The following is a 20,329-nucleotide window of genomic DNA, read 5'->3' as shown; positions in this document are numbered from 1 at the left end:
TAAAAGAATGAAGCAAATGTAAAAGTTTTCTTGCGTATTTAAAGTCAATAATATTGTTTCTATCTTAAATTAAAGCATCATCTTCTTTCTCTAAATTTGTTATTATATGAAATAAAATACATTAATTAATAATATGTTTATATTTGTTTAAATTATAGTAAATAAATGTTTTTTTAATATTTCAGTAAATTAAAAAAATGATTATTTTCTTAAAATAAACGTGCAAAATTTATTGTTATTAGGAAAATGTTGTTATCTATATGTGTGTTGGAAAATTTTGTTATGTGTGTGTAATGTTATGTCTGTGTGTTTTTATTCCCTTCATTTATAACTAATATTATTTTGAACAAAATGAATAAATTATCATTGAAATGTTTGTGTTTTTTATTCAATTTATTTGTAAATATTATTATTTAGGACAAATTGAATAAATTTTCATTAAAATATGTACTTATGACCTTCATTTTCATTTGATAAAAAATTGATGACTTCAAAATTATATATTCTTAAAAATGTAGATTTTCTTTTAATTTATTAAAGGGTTAATTATATTTTTAGTTCCCGAATGCTTTCAAATTTTCACTTATAATTCTTGAACAGAATTTTGATCAGTCTTAGTACCAAATATTTTTATTCGTTAATTGTTTTAGTTCCTATCTTCAAATTTCACATCATTTTTTGGCAATTATATAAGGACAAGAAGAAAGATGGGTTGAATGGCGTAATAGACGACGATGGATTAAAATGAATTATTAATTAATGGTATCCTAAATGCAATCCTAGTGAGAGGAATGAGAAGAAAGAGAGTGTACGAGCCTAAAGGTGGATGGGTTACCACAGTGGTACATGACATGAGGTATGCATGTTGGACAAAGCATTAGTCCTTGGGGATGATGATAAGGTGTAGGGTTTGAATGTTGAGCATATCCAAGACAAGTAGTTTAGGCCAAGACGTCACCCAAATAAAATGTAAAGATGTACGTCCTCTATGACTTGGGTAGTCAAAGGAATTTGGGCCCAAAGTATGAAACCAAACTAGTTAGTCAAAATAATAGGTTAACAAGTGTGAAGAAAGATCGACTTTACTCATATTGTTTCTTAATGCTAAAATATGAAGAAAGATCGACATTAATTTTGGTGCTTTAATGTTAACCTTATATTTAATTTATGAATATTGTTTCATGAAGAAAGATGGACATTAAAGCACCAAACTAGTTCAGTGAAACGTAAGGTTCATTTGCTTGAAACATGATGAGAGGTAAAGGAGATGGAGATGGAATGGAGATTTCATGATGAGAGTCATTGACACTAAGTAGCGAAACAAAGAAGAGGAAGATTTCCTTGAGAAAGCCTAGTAGGTTTAATTTAGTATTTTGGTTTTATCGTTTTGATTGAACCGGTGCTGAGTTATAGTCTTATAGAAATGTGGGTAGACAATAGGAATTTTTGATATTATGATATATTATTTTTCTTTAGTTGACTAAATAGTTAAAATGTATTATTCATTTTAAATGGGTATAAATGTGAATTAATGTCAATTGTAATAGAATTTCTTGATGATGAATTGTTCTTGTGTAAATGTGAATTAATAAATGAAATACCAATTATGTTTTAAAAGTTTTTGTTGTGCCACGGAATTTTGTAGAATAGGTTATCTCTACGATGAACAATATTTAATTTATAAATATTGTTTCTTAATAAGTACTAATGAGAAGAAAGATCGACTTTTGGTGCTTTAATGTATTTAAATTTGGAAAACAAATTCACACACACGTGATAAATTTTAAGCATTTTTATATAATAATTAATTTTTCAATTAATTATCTCTTATACTACTAAAATATTTGTATATGGCCTCATATGCTACCGAACAAAAAAAATAGAGAATTTAATTGTATTTTTTTGTGAAAAATTTGCAAGATACATTAAGAATTTTAGAGAAAATAAAATTTGAATGAAATGTATAAAAATATTTTTAATGCTTAAAATTAATCATTGGACTAATGTTATCAAAAAGAAAAAATTCAAAGTATATTATTAACATAAAATTTTCTCTAAAAATTAATAGTAAAGAAAATAATAGAATATTAGCTTCAATTAAAATATTACTCTGTGTTCATTTAATAATTTACAATTATTAATAATTGAGAAAAGAATAATTTTAGAAAATATGTTAAAATATTTAAACACACCCACACTATCTCCTTCTAAGGTGGTTGGGTAAGTTAAACGATATATTCTTCCCGGCACAACTTTTCTTCTACACCCAACATTAGTTGTGCAATTCCAATTGCGTGTTTCACTTAAAACTAATATATGCCGATTGAGCACCCACCCAACATTTTCGCCTCTTTTCATTGAACCTCTTCTTCTTCTTTGTGCTTTCTCCTTGTGTCTCATTTCCTCTAACGAGTTTGTTCTCCTTATCCGTGAGTCTCATCCTTTTTGACGTCGTGAGCAGTGCCATAAATGGTGAGACTTTTTTATTTTTGAACTCCATTTACTCAAAACATGCGAAATACGGATTACCAATTCATATTTTTGTTAATTTATATACTTTTTATTTAATAAATAATTTATTAAATATTTTTGTTTATTTAAAAAATATTGTATAAATTTTTGTTGTTTTTTTTAATTATTTTATAAATAAATATTTTAATACTTTTCTGTATTTTAAATAGTTATTTATAAAATAGTTAAATAACAAAAATTTCCCAATTGTTATAAATATTATTACATTAATACTATTAAATATTTATATAAATAATGATTTTAAGTATAAAAAATACATAAATCAATTTCTTCAGTCATTTATAAATATGTAAAAGTATTAAAATAGTTATTTATAAAATATTGAAATAGTCATTTATTAATAAATAAAAATAAAATTGTACTTTGTATCGTCAGTTTTATTAAAATTAATGTTAACTTGATTCAAATTTTGTTTTACAAATTCACTTAACAAAACGAAAAGTACCCTAGAATAAGTTTTTTAAATTTAACCCAAACATGTACCGAATCAATTGAACACCGTATCTCACCACAAAAAGCAAAAAGGAGGGATTGACTTGTGGATAGGATAATAAAGAGGACTGCCATCATTAATTATTCTTTCTCTTGAATCTAATTGCGATTTTCCTTTGATGAACTAGGCAATTGCTGAACGTCAAAGTATGGAAGTTGACCCAACCTTTCTTCTTGTTAATGTCAAGACTCAAGACTAGTTTTCACTAAGATTACCCTGTCACCCCAACCTCAAGCCTAAATGAATCATCAATGAGAATCAGGGCCATTCTATGAATAAAGAAACTATTTTTTTTTTATTCTGAAGCTTTAAGCTTATCAATAAAAAAATTATTATTAATTTTTTAAATAAAAAAGACCACATTTTGACAAAGAATCCAACATATCACAATTTTTTCCTTTTTTTGTGTGAACCAAGATATCCTCCACTCAAAAGTCAAGGACTAATTTTCAAGGTATTGAGATCTATTTTAAGGGTTGATATCTTTCAATAAATGTTTTTCCATATGCATGAGTCAGAGATCAAACCTATAACAATATGCTTAAGAGACAAGGTTATTTACTAATCATGTCACAGCATATTGGTTACATATCACTGTTTTATTTAATGTAAAAAAAAGTATCTCTCAACATTTGTTCTAAGTTTAACTTAAAGCACCAGACTCCAAATCTGGGCAACCATGAAATGCCATTTTCATCACATCACATCACACTAAGAGCGGAGTTTATACAATAAAGACTAAAGTGCGAATAGCAATTTACACATAAGATGTCAGTTTTGGTTCATTTTGGGCCTTTTGCGTTCCCATTTGACCCCAAAGATTTCGTTTTAAAATTCAGTTTTGAATGATTTATCTTATTTTAAGAAAATTAGAAAAGATTAATTTAGGAGTGTTGTCGTCTTAATATCATAAATTTAATGTAGCGGACAAAAGTTGTGGCATATTGGAGATCTTGAACCTATTTTGGTGAAACAATTTTAGCAATTATTTTATGTTTGCCTATATTTTGTGCTAAAATAATTAATTTAGGTATGTCGGTGATAGGATGGGCCTCTCCAGGCCCAAATAGGTGGTTTAAACATCAGATGATTTTGATATTATCCTTTTTAATATTAGTTTTATTTTAATTTTTTTAAAAACTAGATAATGCTACATGTATGGTTGTCATCTATTAGGATTATTATTTAATGTAAGCTTTGCATTCTCTTGAGGTATGAATGAAGAATATGAAGAAGAAAAATTAATAATTTCTATGTTCACAGGATATTTATATAGTGAAATATTAATACTACTTTTTAGAAATATTTTCATTTAAAAAGTACTATCTCATTCTTAAAGGACTACATATAAATTAAGATAATTCAAATTTGAGTTATCAGTCAATAGTAATTCACGTAAGTTATAAAGGGTAAGGGACTATGATGTTTAAATCCTGTGATATCCATTATTTTTCTCAAAATTCACCTGATCGTAACTATGATTAAACAGATAAATAAATAAGGGACGTAAGAAGCAAGATTTGCACAAGAATTTTCGCAGTTTCTTCTGACTATGTTTATTTTCTTAACAAGAAACCACTAGAAAAATCTAAGACTTATCAAGATCCCATTCTCTAACAGCTCCAAACCATTTTCAAATTTCATGACATACAATTTTCATTTCTCTTCTTCATTCCAACTAGTCTTAGTCTTAGTCTTAGCAAAATTACCATATTTTCCAAATTCCCGGCGGGTACAAATAAATATATATATGTATGTATATGTGCGTGCGTGTGTGTGAACGAAACTTTGCTTTATAATATACATAAGCAATGAATATATTTGAGGTATGGTCTAAAAGTTCCATGCAAGTTCATCCATACAATTGAAATCATAAGAGATGAATTCAGAGGTAAGTACACTCTCCAACAACCCAAAATCAAAGTTAGAACTCTCAAAAGAAGCACTAGTTTCAATATTGCCATTGTTAGCTTCTCTCACATCAATTCCCATATCCTCACAAGTCTTGTCCTTCTCATGCTGCACCTGCACTTGCACTTGCGTTCCCTCTTCCAATGTTTGAGCACTGAAGTCTTCAACATTAACTGTAGAAACCCAATTCACATTGTTGTCATTGTTAAACAATTCAACTGCCGAGGGGTTCATGTATGTAGGTGAACAAATGTTGGTGATGGCGTTCTCCATTAATAGTTCATAAGTCAAATGTTGGCGGGGTTCTCCATTATTTGAAGTTGTTGTTTGAAATTCTGAGGAAACATCGACAGAGGGGATTTGAACAATGTTTGCTGGAGGTTTAGGTAAAGTAGAAAAGGTTTTACTAGTATTTTCCAAGGGTGCATTTGGTATGTGCGAACTCATAATGAAAATGGAATTGGAATTTTGATGGATGTTGGAGATGGTACATACTGAGCTTCTCCTATGAGAAGAAAGGAGAGTGTGGGTTTGTGGATCTAACCCTTGTGAAATGAGCTTCTTTTTTATGCAGGAGTTCCAGAAATTCTTGACCTCATTGTCTGTTCTTCCTGGTAGGTGCTTGGCTATTTGTGCCCATCTGCAGGAGACCAATAACACATGCATTTATTAATTTGCAAACCTTTGCAATGAATTATATACATGTTATGTAAAATCAGTTTTAGCTCTTGTATTTATCTCTTTTCTCATAACATTAAATATGTCTTATAGACACAAAATTTGAATATAATCTTGCATTGGACATGCATGAGAGCATGAAGGAAAATTTGATGAAGATCTTGTTGTAGAGTTCATTAGATTAAGGTCATGAATCATGATTATGGATATCAAAAGGGTAATATTCATCTTTATTTGATCAGTGGTTCCTTGATCCTTGGTTGTGTGCAAAATCTTGTAAAGGACAGATTATACTGCTCTCTTTTATATAATAAATATGTTTTTGGTCGATTAAAAAATAATGAAGGTTTCTGTTCTCCTTTTACTACTTTTTTTTTCATCTGTCTCATTTTCTGTGCTTGTAATTTATCTCCTTTACCTGTTTCCAAGAATTCTATGAATGTCAATAATGATCTGCTCTTCTTCAGCAGTGAAGGAACCCCTCTTCAGATCTGGCCTCAGATAATTAATCCATCTCAACCTGCAACTCTTCCCACATCTTTGCAAGCCTGCACATAAAAAAAAACCACAACATCTTTCATTTTTTCAATCACATACAAGAAATTATTATATGATCCAGTAACTACTATATGGCAGTGGTCTCCATCAATCTTTACATGAAACATAACTATATCTTTCACCAGCTTACAAGAAAGGAGCTAACAAGACTTTATTATACGTGTCAGACGTCAAGTTGATTGAGACCATGATAATACCAGAATATGTAATATTTTTCATCACATAGACACAACTACAGAAGAGAGAAATGCATGCCTGCAAATTTTGGCACAGAACTCCAACTTTTCTGCCCATGTGTGTTGATATATCTGAGAAGTTTCTCATCTTCTTCAGGAGACCATAACCCTCTTTTGATCTTCTGTTTGCTGCAGCAACGGTGTCCCATCTCTAAGTTCTGTTAGAAACACTCCTCTCTAGAGAGAATATTGAGCTAGCACTTGAGGTTTTTCTTGCCACACTTCATTTATAAATGAAGACCATGGTGGTGATATAATTCATGTGGGTCCTCCCTCCCAAAAGGAATCAAAATTGTGACTCATTGTAGAAATGTATTGGTGGGGTCAAGGAGTGAGAGGGAAGGTTAATTGCTAGAGTGTCAGACAAGGGCAAGAATCGATGGATCCTTCCTATCATTTTATCCAAACGGCAACAAATGTGCATTAATAAGACTTTTGGAAAAAAAAAAAAAAAGAGGACCAACTATGTGATGAGGTAATGAGCGTACTTTACACATTTACATAATTTGTTTAGCCGTTTAATCAAAACATATGGGATGCCATAAAAATATGACAGAAAGGGTGTGTCTCACTCTTTTTTTCTTTTTTTTTTTATGCAATGTCTCACTCGTTTTAGAAACTCTTATATGATATATACACATGAATTACCAGGGTGATTGATAATAGAGGAGGGAAAATATTACTTTTTTATTCTCTTTCCATAGTTTGAAACATCTTAAAAAGTAGACCCACAAACCAATTAAAATCTGTGTTTTGGGAAAAAGAAGAAAGGTGAAAATAACGAAGAGAGAAAAAAAAAATAGATGTTATAGATAGTGTGATGTGATAAATAAAAAAGTGAAAATGAGATAAAAAATAAAGTATAATACAATAAATTATATGATTAATTATAAAATAATTAAAAGTAAAAATAGGATTGATCCAATTTTAAAATAGCTAAAGTTCGAGCTTTAGGCCTACCGAAAAAATTTATTATTTGTTATTAATTTTTATTAAATAAAAGGTCCCAAGTGTTGAGAAAATTTTCATATATATTGATAAAAAAAAAGGCTCAATATATAGCTTTCACATTTAAAATTTATTTTTTGAAAACAAATTACTTTAATTTTTACTCGAAGTTGGGCCGGCCGACCCTGATAAAAAAGTAGGATTTATGCCTTTTTTATGAAAAATTTCCATGTAATAAAATAGCAATGATAAAATACTTATAATATACTTTTAATTTTTAGATAAAAAGTTTGATGATTACACATATATATTGACATTGATATCATAGAATCATTGTACTTTGTCGAGTAGCGGCTCAATATAAAATTATGATTACATGTCTTTTTTATAATTACCATAAAAATTAATAAATTTATTATAAATAATATAATTTGTGTTGCATAATAACATGATCAAATAAATGATTAATTTTATATTATTAATCAATTGAAAATAATAACTGATATAATTTTTAAAGATAAAAATCAATATATAAATTTATCTTGTATAATAATTCAAATCTTGTATAATAATTTATAATTGAATGACAGTATAAAAATTATTTTACAATTTTTGGAACATAATTTTTTTTTCAGCATATCTATTTTATGTTATGGAAAAAGTTGTAAACTTAATTCTTAAAGTTTATTCCTAACAAAATGTTGCCTTTTTGTACGTATATGTTATTCCTTTGCCACCTACAGTACTTAACTTTTGTTTATCCCATAAATAGTCAAATGTGATTTGCCTATTCAAGAAACCGACAATCAATAAATTAAAATAATGGAAAAAGAAACGACCCCATTGGTTTAAACAAGCAAATCACGTTTAGAGAAATGAGCTGGACTTGAAACTTCAGGTTCACTCATGAATATTGGTGACCCTCTCTAAGGTCAAATTGAGTGTGTTTGTAGCCATATGACACTGACGACTGCTGATTGAAATTCTCTTTCGATTTTCGTAGACTGAGACCCATACCATTGATTGCACTGCTCGGCAATAATTAACTAACATAACATGAATTTGCAAACAGAAATGTTGAGTCACAAATACGGAAACAAGTGTACTTGAACAACAGGGACACACATGAGGATGAATAATTTAGTTTATGTATACTCTGCATTGCACGTAAGGCTTTGGGAAAATTATATATGGTGTCCTAGTAAATCTATTTCGGTGGGTCTATCAAATCTTCAAGAAAGTTAGTATGATCTTTGAGAATAATTTTATGCCATTTTGTTTTTTTTTTTGTCAGAATTGATTGATTGAGGGCTAGTTATCCGTGTTGGAATCTAAGGGAATAAATAAATTTAGTAATTCATAACTAGTTAAACCTACATAAGTCGCCAAATACATGATTAAGTTCATTTGTTTTAACGAACAAAACAAGTTCAAACTTAGTTTTAGGGTTAATTACAACACATACATGTTTAATGATAAAACACACATATATGCTTAATGATAAATAAAAAACTGGAAATTTTATGTGAGAAAAAAATGTATATTTGATTAATTGTATTTTTTAAAAAGATATCTTTACAATATTATATGTTTTGAAATATTTTTTATCTTTTTTTTCTTACTTTTATCTTATATTTTAACATAAAATATGATGGAGTTTAATTATAAAAATGAAATCTCACATTAAATACAAATAAACAAGTTAAACAATATATAAATGAGAGTCACAAATTCAATACAGATTTACTTATTTAATTTATTCATGACTCATTGGTTGATACCTCCCATGTAGAAGAGATTCATACTAGGGTTGAAGTATGAAAATGAAATTCAACATGAGATAAGAGTAAAAGAGTTATAAGGCAGATTTGATGAAAAAAAAAAAAGTGAAAATTTATAGATTCGAATCTTTTTTACTAATAAAAACTAACAAATTATTTAATAATTTATTAATAAAAAAATTGGGTAGGAGTGAACAAATTAAACACCCACACATTAAAATGTGATGTCAAATTTATTTATATAATTTGCTTTTGTGACCTATGAAAAAATACAATAATCAAGCTATAATGAGTTAAATAGGTTAAGTTTAAATTTTATACTAAGTCAAATTTAAGTTTTAAATTTAATTGATTTAAATAAAGTACTTAGATTTAAGCAATTTCTTTTATTACAAATTAAGATTGAACGTCAAATGCTACTTGACTCATTCACAGTCGCTAGAATTATCCATTAATAAGCAAACATTTCTTCACTTACTTCAAAAGTCTTAGTCGAATGCCCTCAAGACAAGTGTCTTTGTTACAGTTTCACTGTTTACTAGGAATGAGAAAAGGAGAGGTAATTAAATAGATCATATTCATATCTCATGTCTCTCTCTCTTTTTCTTTTTTTTTTTTCTCTTAAAGAGTGAAGCTAAATGGTAAGGATTCAAGTCCGAATGATGGTGGGATTATATTTGTGACACTTTTTAATTACACACACATATTCCTCATCATTAGCATTGACATGTTTAACCTGATCATCACATAATGTAACTATGCTATGAAATAAGAATAACTCGTGAGTTTATAATATAATAATTGTGTTTTTGATAGACAGTTTATAACATAATTTGATAAAAAAACACATTATGAAAAGATCATTTGATCATATTTAGAAGAAAATTAACCTGTTATATAGGAATAACTCAAGTGATTAATAAGTGGAATGCAATTTAAATACATGTAATATGTATTCAACTTCAAATTAATATAATGATTCTTTCATATGTACACCAAGACAATTTCGGAGGTGATCAAGATATGAATGAGAAAAAAAAGATGCGGTAGTGAGGGATCGAGGTTGAGGCCCCTATCTAAATTAACCTACTTCATTACAACCCCTTTTTTTTTAATGCATTAAGCAAAGCCACTTTCCTTAATTCCCGTTAGAACAAATTAATATCCATGGCCAGTGGAATCTGATGGAGGGGATCGTGACTGAAATAATTTCAAAGAGAGCAGAAGTATAGAGTTTTTACTTGAACATCATAAAAGTTTGACATGAGAAAAATGTGCCGTCATTAGTGTTAGGGATCAAATTATTGCCGTGCCATCATGGTGGTGGACAAGAGGAATTCTAATGATAGTAGTTGTGAGGAATGACTCTCACGGTTGAAATTGTCCACATATATAAGGTCCTCATAACTTTCTCCACATCATCATTGCCATATTTAAGACAATGTCAATCCAAAAGAAATAAACATTCTTACTTATTAAAGTATATTTCTTGTCTTCTATAATCATATATTATTATTACTAAATTTTTGACCCATACACGGGATAAATAAAATGTGTGTGAGAGAATATGTTTTTTTTTAGATTTTTTTTGTGTGTTTTTAAGATAATAAGAATGTTAAAAAAAATTGATAAATAATATGTGGTAACATGAATACAATATATCTATTTGTGCATGGCATGTATGTTTATGGCTAAAGTGACACAACCCTTATACTAATAACACCAAAACTCAGTAACTTAGTAGAGTCTTGTATTCCACCATCTTCAAAGTAGGCAAGTGATTTATATGTTATCAATTTATCTTTTTTCATTTGATTTGTTTGAAGACGTGTCAACCTCGATCTTTCAAATATTTTTACATACAATAAGATTTAAATAAATTTATTTGTGCTTATTCGGTTGCATGTGGCATGTTGTATATATGTATATGATCATATTTAAAACATTAAAAAAAACTATTATCACAATATTAGCCTCCTCTACTTTTGACCTATTTGCTTTTCCAATCAGTATAAAATCTTCAAGATTCACCTCACAAAAAAATAAAAATATATTAAATATTTGACACTTGCGGACAGATTTTAAATTGTATAAGATATATAAAAAATATTTTTAACTGTATATGTTAAATATTCATAAACTTGGAGTATTATCTTTATATATTTTCATTCACGTGATGTATCATTTTTCGCATAAAATTCATTTTCATCAATATTATTCTACATGTGAAAAAGAATTATAAAAATATTTATATGTTTATACATAAAAAATACTATACGTTCCATCAAACATCATGAACAAATTATTTACTTTTGGATTACTTTATATAGAATCATAGAAGCAAACATCTATGCTATGAAGGTGTGACATATATAATCTAATTTATGTGCATCCAACATGTCTCTTTTCTTCTCTTTCTACTATTCACTCACATTGGAACTCAAATCAGATAATACTCGTTTCGCTTTCTTGTTTCTTTCTTTTTTTCTTCTTCATCAAAGCTTTTCACTTAAATTGTTCGCGTGTTTCCTCTTCAAACCCTAAAAATCCTTAATTTAGATAAGACTAATGCAATTAATGCTTAAATTTTATATTCTTTATTATTTTTTATGAATATTTTTTTACATGATAAACATTTCTTATATAAAATATTATATTAATATTTTTAATTTAGATAAGACATAAAAAAATACTAATTAAAAAGGAAGATTAAAAAGATATAATTAATTTTAAAAAATTGAATTTCAAATTTTAAAATTATATCTCACTCAATTGAAGAAAGTGAATCAAAGAGATAATTTGTTAAACAGTAACTTAATTTTTAAAATGTATTTTGTTTTATATTTGTTAAAATTTAATCTTGCATTACTTCAATAGATTCATAGAAGTATCTCAGTTATGAAGGTATCACCCTTACCTTATGTGTAACGAAATTATATATTTTTTTCATGCTAGCTACTTTTACTGCTCACTTACGTTGGGACTCAGATCTTGTACCACCTTTATGATCTTTTCACCGTTTCTATTTGTTTCTTCTTCTTCAAAGCTTTTCATACGCATTGGATTACTCTCTCCAACCTAAAAATCTTTAATTTAGATAAGACAAACATAATGATTAAATATATTTCTTTCTTTATAGATACTTTAATTATGGCATAATAAACATTTCTTATATAAATAGTTTTATTAACACTTTTTATTTTAGATAACACTTTTTGCATAAGAAAGATTATATCGATGCATCAATCTACAAGAAAGATATAACTTATTGAACATACAAAAGATTTAAAAATCGTATAAATTTTATTTTTTTTGAAAAATTTGAAATCAAAATTTAAAAATATTACATATATATATATATCACGCTCAATTAATGAGATTAAAGAATAAACTCTTATCCCTTAATTTATAAGCAATACAAATTTGTTAATTTTTATTTACATAATTGTAATATTAAAACATTGAAAAACTTATACATAAGTTATCTAATTTATATTTTAAATAAAATCAATTATAGAATATTATAAAAACTAATGAAAGTAAATATTTTTTTCATTTTCCGTTTCTCTATTTTCTTTATCAAAGCTTTTCACTCGAACTTAGGATCAACTAACATTTCATCATCGAGTGCGGAGTTGAGAGTCTCCTTAACAGTCATCTGTATCGAAACAACGGCGATTTTGATATTAGATAGTAAGAGATAAGAGATGACAAAAATAATATATACCTCTTTAGCGGCAGAAGAGAAATGTTTAATTGTAGAGAAGGCAAGGCGAATACTCTGCAAATAAAATAAAAAAAAGTGTGTGTTCATCATATGAAATGCAATTGGAATAGGAATAATATCTTGTGCCTTATAACATCCAACATCTTGCTTCCTTTATCTTCAATCAAGCTTGTAAAATTCCTAAATCAATCAGTGAAAACACGCTATCGTAGAAAATATTGTAGAATTTTAAGTCTAAAGATAAGATACATACATATTCAGAATTAATAAATGCAAAGTGAAAGATTATATTTTACTAGATAAATTTTAGTTAAATAAATGTATTGGAAGTTATTTTTATTTCAAATTCCAAGAGAATTGATTTATTGTAGTTGGTGATAATTTTCACCATAAATAATAAAAAGATTTAGCGGAGAAACAACATATGGAGAGAGAGAGTGTCTGAAATAGAGTACTCGATCAGCGGTTTATAGAGTGATACACTATTTGGGTGAATTAATCATTTTTGTGATAGTAAAATATTTTGAGACAATTCTTTGGACGTAGGTAAGAGATGTCAAACCATGTTAAATTTTTATGTTTGTTATTATTTTTCTACGGTATAGTATTTGTTATGTTCTCACGATCTTTTGTAAGTGTGAATAATTTTATTTATAGGAAGGTTGATTACCCAACAAATATTAACCTGCAAACAAAAAATTCAACGAAAATGTAGTGAAAAATATGAAAAAAAAAATTAAAAACCTTACACACCTTTTAATAATGATTCTGAAGGAAAAAATAATATAGAAGAAAAAGAATACACAAATAATCTTATACCATATTGTTTATATAAGGAAAAAGTTATAACCAAGGAAAATTAATTTAATTTTATAATCATATATTAATTTTTCAAATTGTTGCATCTAACTCATGTGAATGTTATCTAATGTATCTGAGGAGAAAAAACAAATTTTAAACTAACAATGGTATTGCATTTAACTGATTTCAATTGGAATGCTTCTCTTTTATCTTTATATATAAGGAAAAAATTGTAACTAGAAAATTAATTTAATTTTAATTATAATCATACGCTAATTTTTAAAGTAATTGCATTTAATTCATATATTGATGTTATCTAACGTAACTGAGCAGAATGTTATCTAACGTAACTAAACTAAAAATAATTAAGAAAATTTAATCATTTAATTTTTATTAATCATATTTTCATAACCCTGAAAATATTTATTGATTTCAAAACTGATTATTCAGAATGCTATTAGATTAAAATTTTCTTTACAAATTATCTTTAACTAATTAATGGTATTAACTAATTGTATTAAGGGTAAACTATCTTTTTAGTCCCTAAACTTTTTAAAATTTTTATTTTAATTCTTAAACTTTTCAAGTTTATTTTTAGTCCCTTAACTGTTTTTTCATTTTCACTTTTAGTCCTATAATCTTTTTTTTAATCCTTTTAAGGAACTAAAAATAAGGACAACAAAAAAGTTAAGAAAGTAAAACTCAAAACTAAATAAGAGTTAAAGAACCAAAAAATGGATGAAAAAAATTCAGAAACTAAATTTAAAAAGTTTAATAACTAAAAAAATAGTAAACTCTTCTATGAATTATATATAACCAAAAAATTATAATTGAGAGGATTGAACACGACCATTAAAATTATAAACATAAAATTATAATTAAATTTTATAACATATTTGTATTTATTTAATATTTTATGTGCAGTAATTAATAATAATAATAATAATAATAATAATAATTTATGTATTGAAACCAACCGTTAAAACAAATCCCAAAAATTGCTCAAAAAAACCAACCCTTATTATAAAATCTTTAATTTAATTATAAAATGTAATGAAATACTTATATATAAAAAATATCATTCATTGTAATATTAATTAACTATTTTTATTATTATTTTTAATTTTATGCATTATAATTTTATGGTTATATAATAATTAGCTTGATATTTTCTTTTTATTTAAAACAAAATTTAATTTAAGCATCATGTAATTTAAGTGAACTAAGGCCAAAATTATTTCATTAGTAATTGATATTATTGTAATTGATTCATGATTTTGATTATTTAAAATATATTATTAGGTTAGGACTATCCACTTGCCATTGGACGACTTATCCTACATTGAATTTTGATGATTATAAAAGTATAAATTATTGATGAACTAATGAGTAATGAACATGACTTTCTACATAAACGAGCTAACATGTGTATTAAATCATGTTTTCTAGTATGTGTCCACTTATAATTGGAAAATAATTTTATTAAGATATATTCAACGTCCAACACATTGTTAAAATAATTGCATCCACTTATTGTGAAAATCAATGTTTGCACATTGAATTGTTTTTATTCGTGCCCACTAAACTTAAATCACTTATACACTTCATTTTATATCTTTATAAGTGACATCCAACAAAGTGCGAAAGGACAATGTTAGCCACAAAGGGAAATGCATGAAGTTGCTTTTTGAATTTCATATTTATCTCTCTTTATTTGAATTACTAACATTTGAATTTAAGAAATTGACATAATATAAAGGAATTTGAAGAATATTCCTTCAAGGGTCTCTTTCGTTGTGGAAGATGAGCACATGCAATTGGCAGGACTATTATTTGTTTCCTCTCCAATCAGAGCACACCACATTGCACCACTTACAGCTGTGAGACAACGCTCATTTCAAGACTTGACGTTAATCCCGTAACGGATCTTTCACTGAAATCTATAAAAGGTGTATCTTGCTTAGGAAATAAAAAACAAAGATATCAAATGAAAACAAACAAAATTTCTTTGAAGCAAAACTCTGTTAAAATCAGTGAACAATACACGTACACTTATATTGTTTATCCTTTGCTAAGCAATTATTTTTTGTATTCTAGCTTAATTGTGTATTCACTCTTTAAGTGTTATTGAATCGTTGTATTCATTCAAAATATTGCTTGTGAAAGCCAGAAGTGACTTATTGTTAAACAATACTTGGGTGTCCTTAGATTCAAGAGGAGTCTAAGGGTGTGCCACATCAACTTCAAACACAGTGATACCTACAACATTTTTATCCACCTCATCATTATCATTAAGCTCCACATTTTCCTCAGCTATAGGCTCAGGCTCATGTTCTCAACTTCTCTGACTTTAGTCTCCCTTGGTTCTCCATCAATAGCATGTTGTGCTAACTGTATCAGTCCAGAAACTCTTATTCAATACATTGTTTTGTTATGCCTTCATCTCTACATAATTCATCGAATTCAATAGAATAGAATTCCAACCCATTGTCAGTCCTAAGACACTTTAATGTCTTTCCTATCTGATTCTTCATAAGAATCGTTCAATGCTTGAAAATTTTAAAAGCTTCAAATTTTTGCTTCATCATGAATACCTATGTCATCCTAAAGTAATCATTGATGATCGAGAGGAAATACCTTGCCTCTCCCAGTGATGGAACTCTTGAAGGCCCCTAGCAGTTAGAATAGACTCAATCCAGTATGGCCTTTGTAATGTGCACAACCTTTGGGAACTTCGTCCAATATTGCTTCCCCTAGATGTAGTGCTCACAAAACTGAAAAGATTTCACCTTGTGATTTCCAAGTAAGCCTCAGTTGGTCAAAATATCCAAACCTTTTTCACTCATGTGACCCAGACGCAAATGCCACAAAAAATTATCAGACGAGCCACTGGACGCATGCCTTGCAAATTGGGAAATAGCAGAGATAAAGCCTGTCATAATGGACCCCTGAAGGATGTACAAATTTCCTTGCTTGGTTCCCTGCATTACCACAAACTTCCATTTCCATATGATCTTCATAACTCCACCTTTAATCCAACAAAAGAAACCTTTTGAATCTATGGCACCCATAGATACAAGAATTTTCTTAAGCTCTGGAACATGACGAACTTCAATTCAGGTTCTAACAACACCATCATGCGTTCTGATTTGTACAAAACCTATACCGACAAACTTACAAGGAGCATCATTACCTATGAGGACGTTACCACCAGACTTATTCTCATATGTCACAAACCAATATATGTGTGAACTAGGGATGACAATGGGTAGGGTTCTATAGTACTTGTCCCCATACCCGTATTTAAAAATAATACTCGTACCCAATCCCACATCTGCATGGTAACAATTTTAATCCACATCCCCATGTCTACTAGGTACCTATATACTCATACTCGCACCCGCACCCCGTACTTTACTTATGCATAAGTGTTAAGTGAAAAGACATTTGTGTCTTAAAACGAATCAGGACCCTTAATTATTTTGATTAGATGTAAACAAATACGAAGGTTAAAAGTTGAGTCTTATGCGCTATTAGAACATGCCTTGCGAAATCTATGTATGATGTTTCAAACGATAGCTAGATAAAAGCATGCTATGATATGACATTAAAGATAACATTTAAGACTTTATTTAATATTATGTGTTTGATATCTGTTTTGAAAAAACATTCTCCTAGGATCTTTGGAATCCTAGTGATAAAACATTTTCAAATCATTTTAAACTTGTGTAATCGATTACACAATACTTGTAATCGATTACCAGAGTTTCTAAACATTTTGATTTTCAAATTTAAACATGAAGAGTCACATTTGTTGATGTGTAATCGATTACACTATAATGGTAATCGATTACCAATGACTGATTTCGAAAAATAAATTACCAAAAGTCACAATTCTTAAGGTGACTTGTTTTTGAAGATTTTTCAAAAGTCACAACCTTTAAGTGACTAGTTTTCAAAAGAGTCAAAACTTTTAAAGTGACTAGTTTTTGAAAAGAGTCACAACTTTTAAAGTGACTAGTTTTAAAGAAATTGCCAAGAGTCACAAACTTTAACTTGAATCATCAAATGATTATAAATATGTGATCATGGCACGAATTTCATATACTAAAAAGACTGATTCCTTTCATGATTAACAAATTTCTTTCAGAGTTTTTGTTCAATACTTTCTCTTCCAAGAAAAGTTCATTATTCAAAAACTTGTGCTACTCTTCTTCTTCATTCACTTCTTTCTCTTGCCAAAAGATTCAAAGGACTAACCGCCTGAGAATTCTTTTGTTTCTTCCCTTCTTCTTCTTGACAAAAGATTTCAAAGGACTAACCGCCTGAGATATCTTCTATTTCTTACAAAAGATTTCAAATGACTAACCGCCTGAAATATCTTTTTCCCTTTCCCTTTATACAAAAGATTTCAAAGGACTAACCGCCTGAGATATCTTTTGTATCCCCCTCACAGAGAATTCAAGGGACTAACCGCCTAAGAATTCTTTGTCCTAACACATTGGAGGGTACATCCTTTGTGGTACAAGTAGAGGGTACATCTACTTGGGTTGTTATACTGAGAACAAAAGAGGGTACATCTCTTGTGGATCAGTTCAAGTGGAGGGTACATCCACTTGGTTGTTCAAAGAGAACAAGGGAGGGTATATCCCTTGTGGATCTTTGGCTTGGAAAGGATTTTACAAGGTTGAAAGAAATCTTAAGAACCGTTGGTTGCTTGGGGACTAGATGTAGGCACGGGTTGTTACCGAACTAGTATAAATCTTGTGTTTGTCTTCTTCTTTCCTACACTCTTTAATTTCTGCTGTGTACTTTTAATAGCCGCTTTTACTTTTGGTTAAGTTATTGTTTATATTCTTTACTTTCTTAACTTAGTAGTAAAAGCCTAGTTAAATTTAGTAACATTAAGAAGGATAAATTTTTTAATTAGTCAAGACACATTAATAATTAATTCAACTCTCCCTTCTTAATTATTCTAAGATCACTTGATCCAACACGTATAACTACTTGTGTTTGATCTTTATGTGCTTTCTTTCTATTTTAACTGACCTAGGGTTTGAATTTGCTTTTAGACATTTAAAAATATCTTTTGCTTGACGAAATTGTGTTTCATCGTCTAACTATGTTTTTGAAAATTTGTTATCTATTTTACAAAATTTTTCTTTAGGTGAAAACTTTGTTAGATTGCATAAATGACTTTAAAAATTTCTAAAATTACAATTCAACTCCCCTTTTTATGATATTTGTCTTTACAATAAGGTTAAAATAATAAATCAATAAAAAAATTAATAAAAATAATTATTACGCTTATAGTAAAAATTTATTCTTAAATAATCTAAACATAATATTTAAAACATGCACACATAATATTTATTTTGACGCAAATCTTTTCATTTTTCGTCTTCTTTCTTCTTTGTTCACACACATTAAGTACTATTTGAATAAACTTAGAAACCTAAAGGCAAAGAGAAATTTTTTTTTATTGACATAAATCATTAATCATTATTTGAAATTTTTTTAAAATAAGATTGATCGAAACATATTACAGCTAACTTTATATTTTTATGCAATAACAAAAGTTTTTGAGATACTAAACAAAATGTCTCGTATTTTAAAGACCCAGAACATATAAGTCTATATTAATATAAAATATTTTTTTTTAATCAGCAAAGAAAATTCATTTAAGACATAGAGTTAAGGATGCAAGAGATACCCAACCTTACAAAGTCATATATATTTCAGACGCTCCAAAAATAATAATCTTTTTGAACCATCTACCCCTCGAAAATGTATCCTATCCCAGGCCCTTTAAGCTAAGAAAAGTTTGTATACAACTATACTATTATTAGCTACGCACAAAAAGATAAATCCAAAATAATGTAACTCATGTTTAGTAAACCAGCCGCACAAATCAGACGAAATTGAAGTGGAAAACCACCTCCTCAAAGTCGTCATCAATTGTTACAATCCCACATTTGATCATAAACCCGAGTCTATATGATAGTTTACAAAACATAATTTTAAAAATTGTATCAATCCGGTTGGTTCCAACCAGAAATTAATCACATAAATTAGTGACCTGATGAGTCTATTATTAAATTGGTTATATTATCAACTTGGATTGATTCGATTTGACTCAACAGTTCTATAGTTAAATTTGTAAACTAATCATTGATCATGTATTAATTATTTTTAAAAAATATAAAATTTAATAAAATAAAAAAATTATGATACACTTAAGAATTGAACCAAGAATTTAAAATTTGATTAAGTGGCCAACTTATTATCAAACTATTATGATTAGTTATAAACTTATGATGCATTTAATATAAAAATTTATATATTATATTACTTACACGATCTGTTTAATTATTGATCAATCGGTTCGACCAATATCTATCAACGATGATTAATTTAGTTTTCAAAACACTGATGCAGAACGTCCCAGTGACATCTCAATGCACTGTACCAACAATTCCTGATCATATGAATTAATTTAACATATATATCCGTTAATATTATATTATATATGCGTTGATAAGTATGTCCTATCATCTTCTCAATAAATTGCTAGTTTGACGTAAAACAAAGTATGTAATTTTATTATCAAAATTACTTATATTTTGATAAATGCTTTAGGCATGGAAATAAAGTTAGTTAATAA

At 28.1% G+C, this 20,329-nt stretch overlaps 1 protein-coding gene across 1 annotated transcript; it reads right to left on the bottom strand.

Annotated features, from left to right (window-relative positions):
- Positions 1-4,730: 4,730 nt before the first annotated feature.
- LOC100811532 (transcription factor MYB86) lies at positions 4,731-6,595 on the bottom strand. The gene is made up of 3 exons (XM_003545893.5): positions 6,428-6,595; positions 6,033-6,162; positions 4,731-5,576 (listed from the first exon to the last, which is right to left on the bottom strand). Exons 1-3 carry the CDS (start codon positions 6,555-6,557, stop codon positions 4,859-4,861), a joined length of 978 nt encoding a protein of 325 aa, XP_003545941.1. The 5' UTR covers positions 6,558-6,595; the 3' UTR covers positions 4,731-4,858.
- Between the last annotated feature and the right edge of the window lie 13,734 nt (positions 6,596-20,329).

This window comes from Glycine max, chromosome 15 (genome assembly GCF_000004515.6).
Source record: "Glycine max cultivar Williams 82 chromosome 15, Glycine_max_v4.0, whole genome shotgun sequence".
NCBI lineage: Eukaryota > Viridiplantae > Streptophyta > Magnoliopsida > Fabales > Fabaceae > Glycine > Glycine max.
Note: the sequence above shows the minus strand (reverse complement) of the source record. Positions and strands in the feature narration are given on the sequence as shown.

Excerpts from the sequence above, each read along its gene's own strand:
- LOC100811532 (XM_003545893.5), bottom strand. The coding sequence starts at position 6,557 with ATGGGACACCGTTGCTGCAGCAAACAGAAGATCAAAAGAGGGTTATGG. Across the intron at positions 6,163-6,427 it reads TTCTGTGCCAAAATTTGCAG|GCTTGCAAAGATGTGGGAAG; the intron begins GCATGCATTTCT and ends TTTTATGTGCAG. Across the intron at positions 5,577-6,032 it reads CATAGAATTCTTGGAAACAG|ATGGGCACAAATAGCCAAGC; the intron begins GTAAAGGAGATA and ends GGTCTCCTGCAG.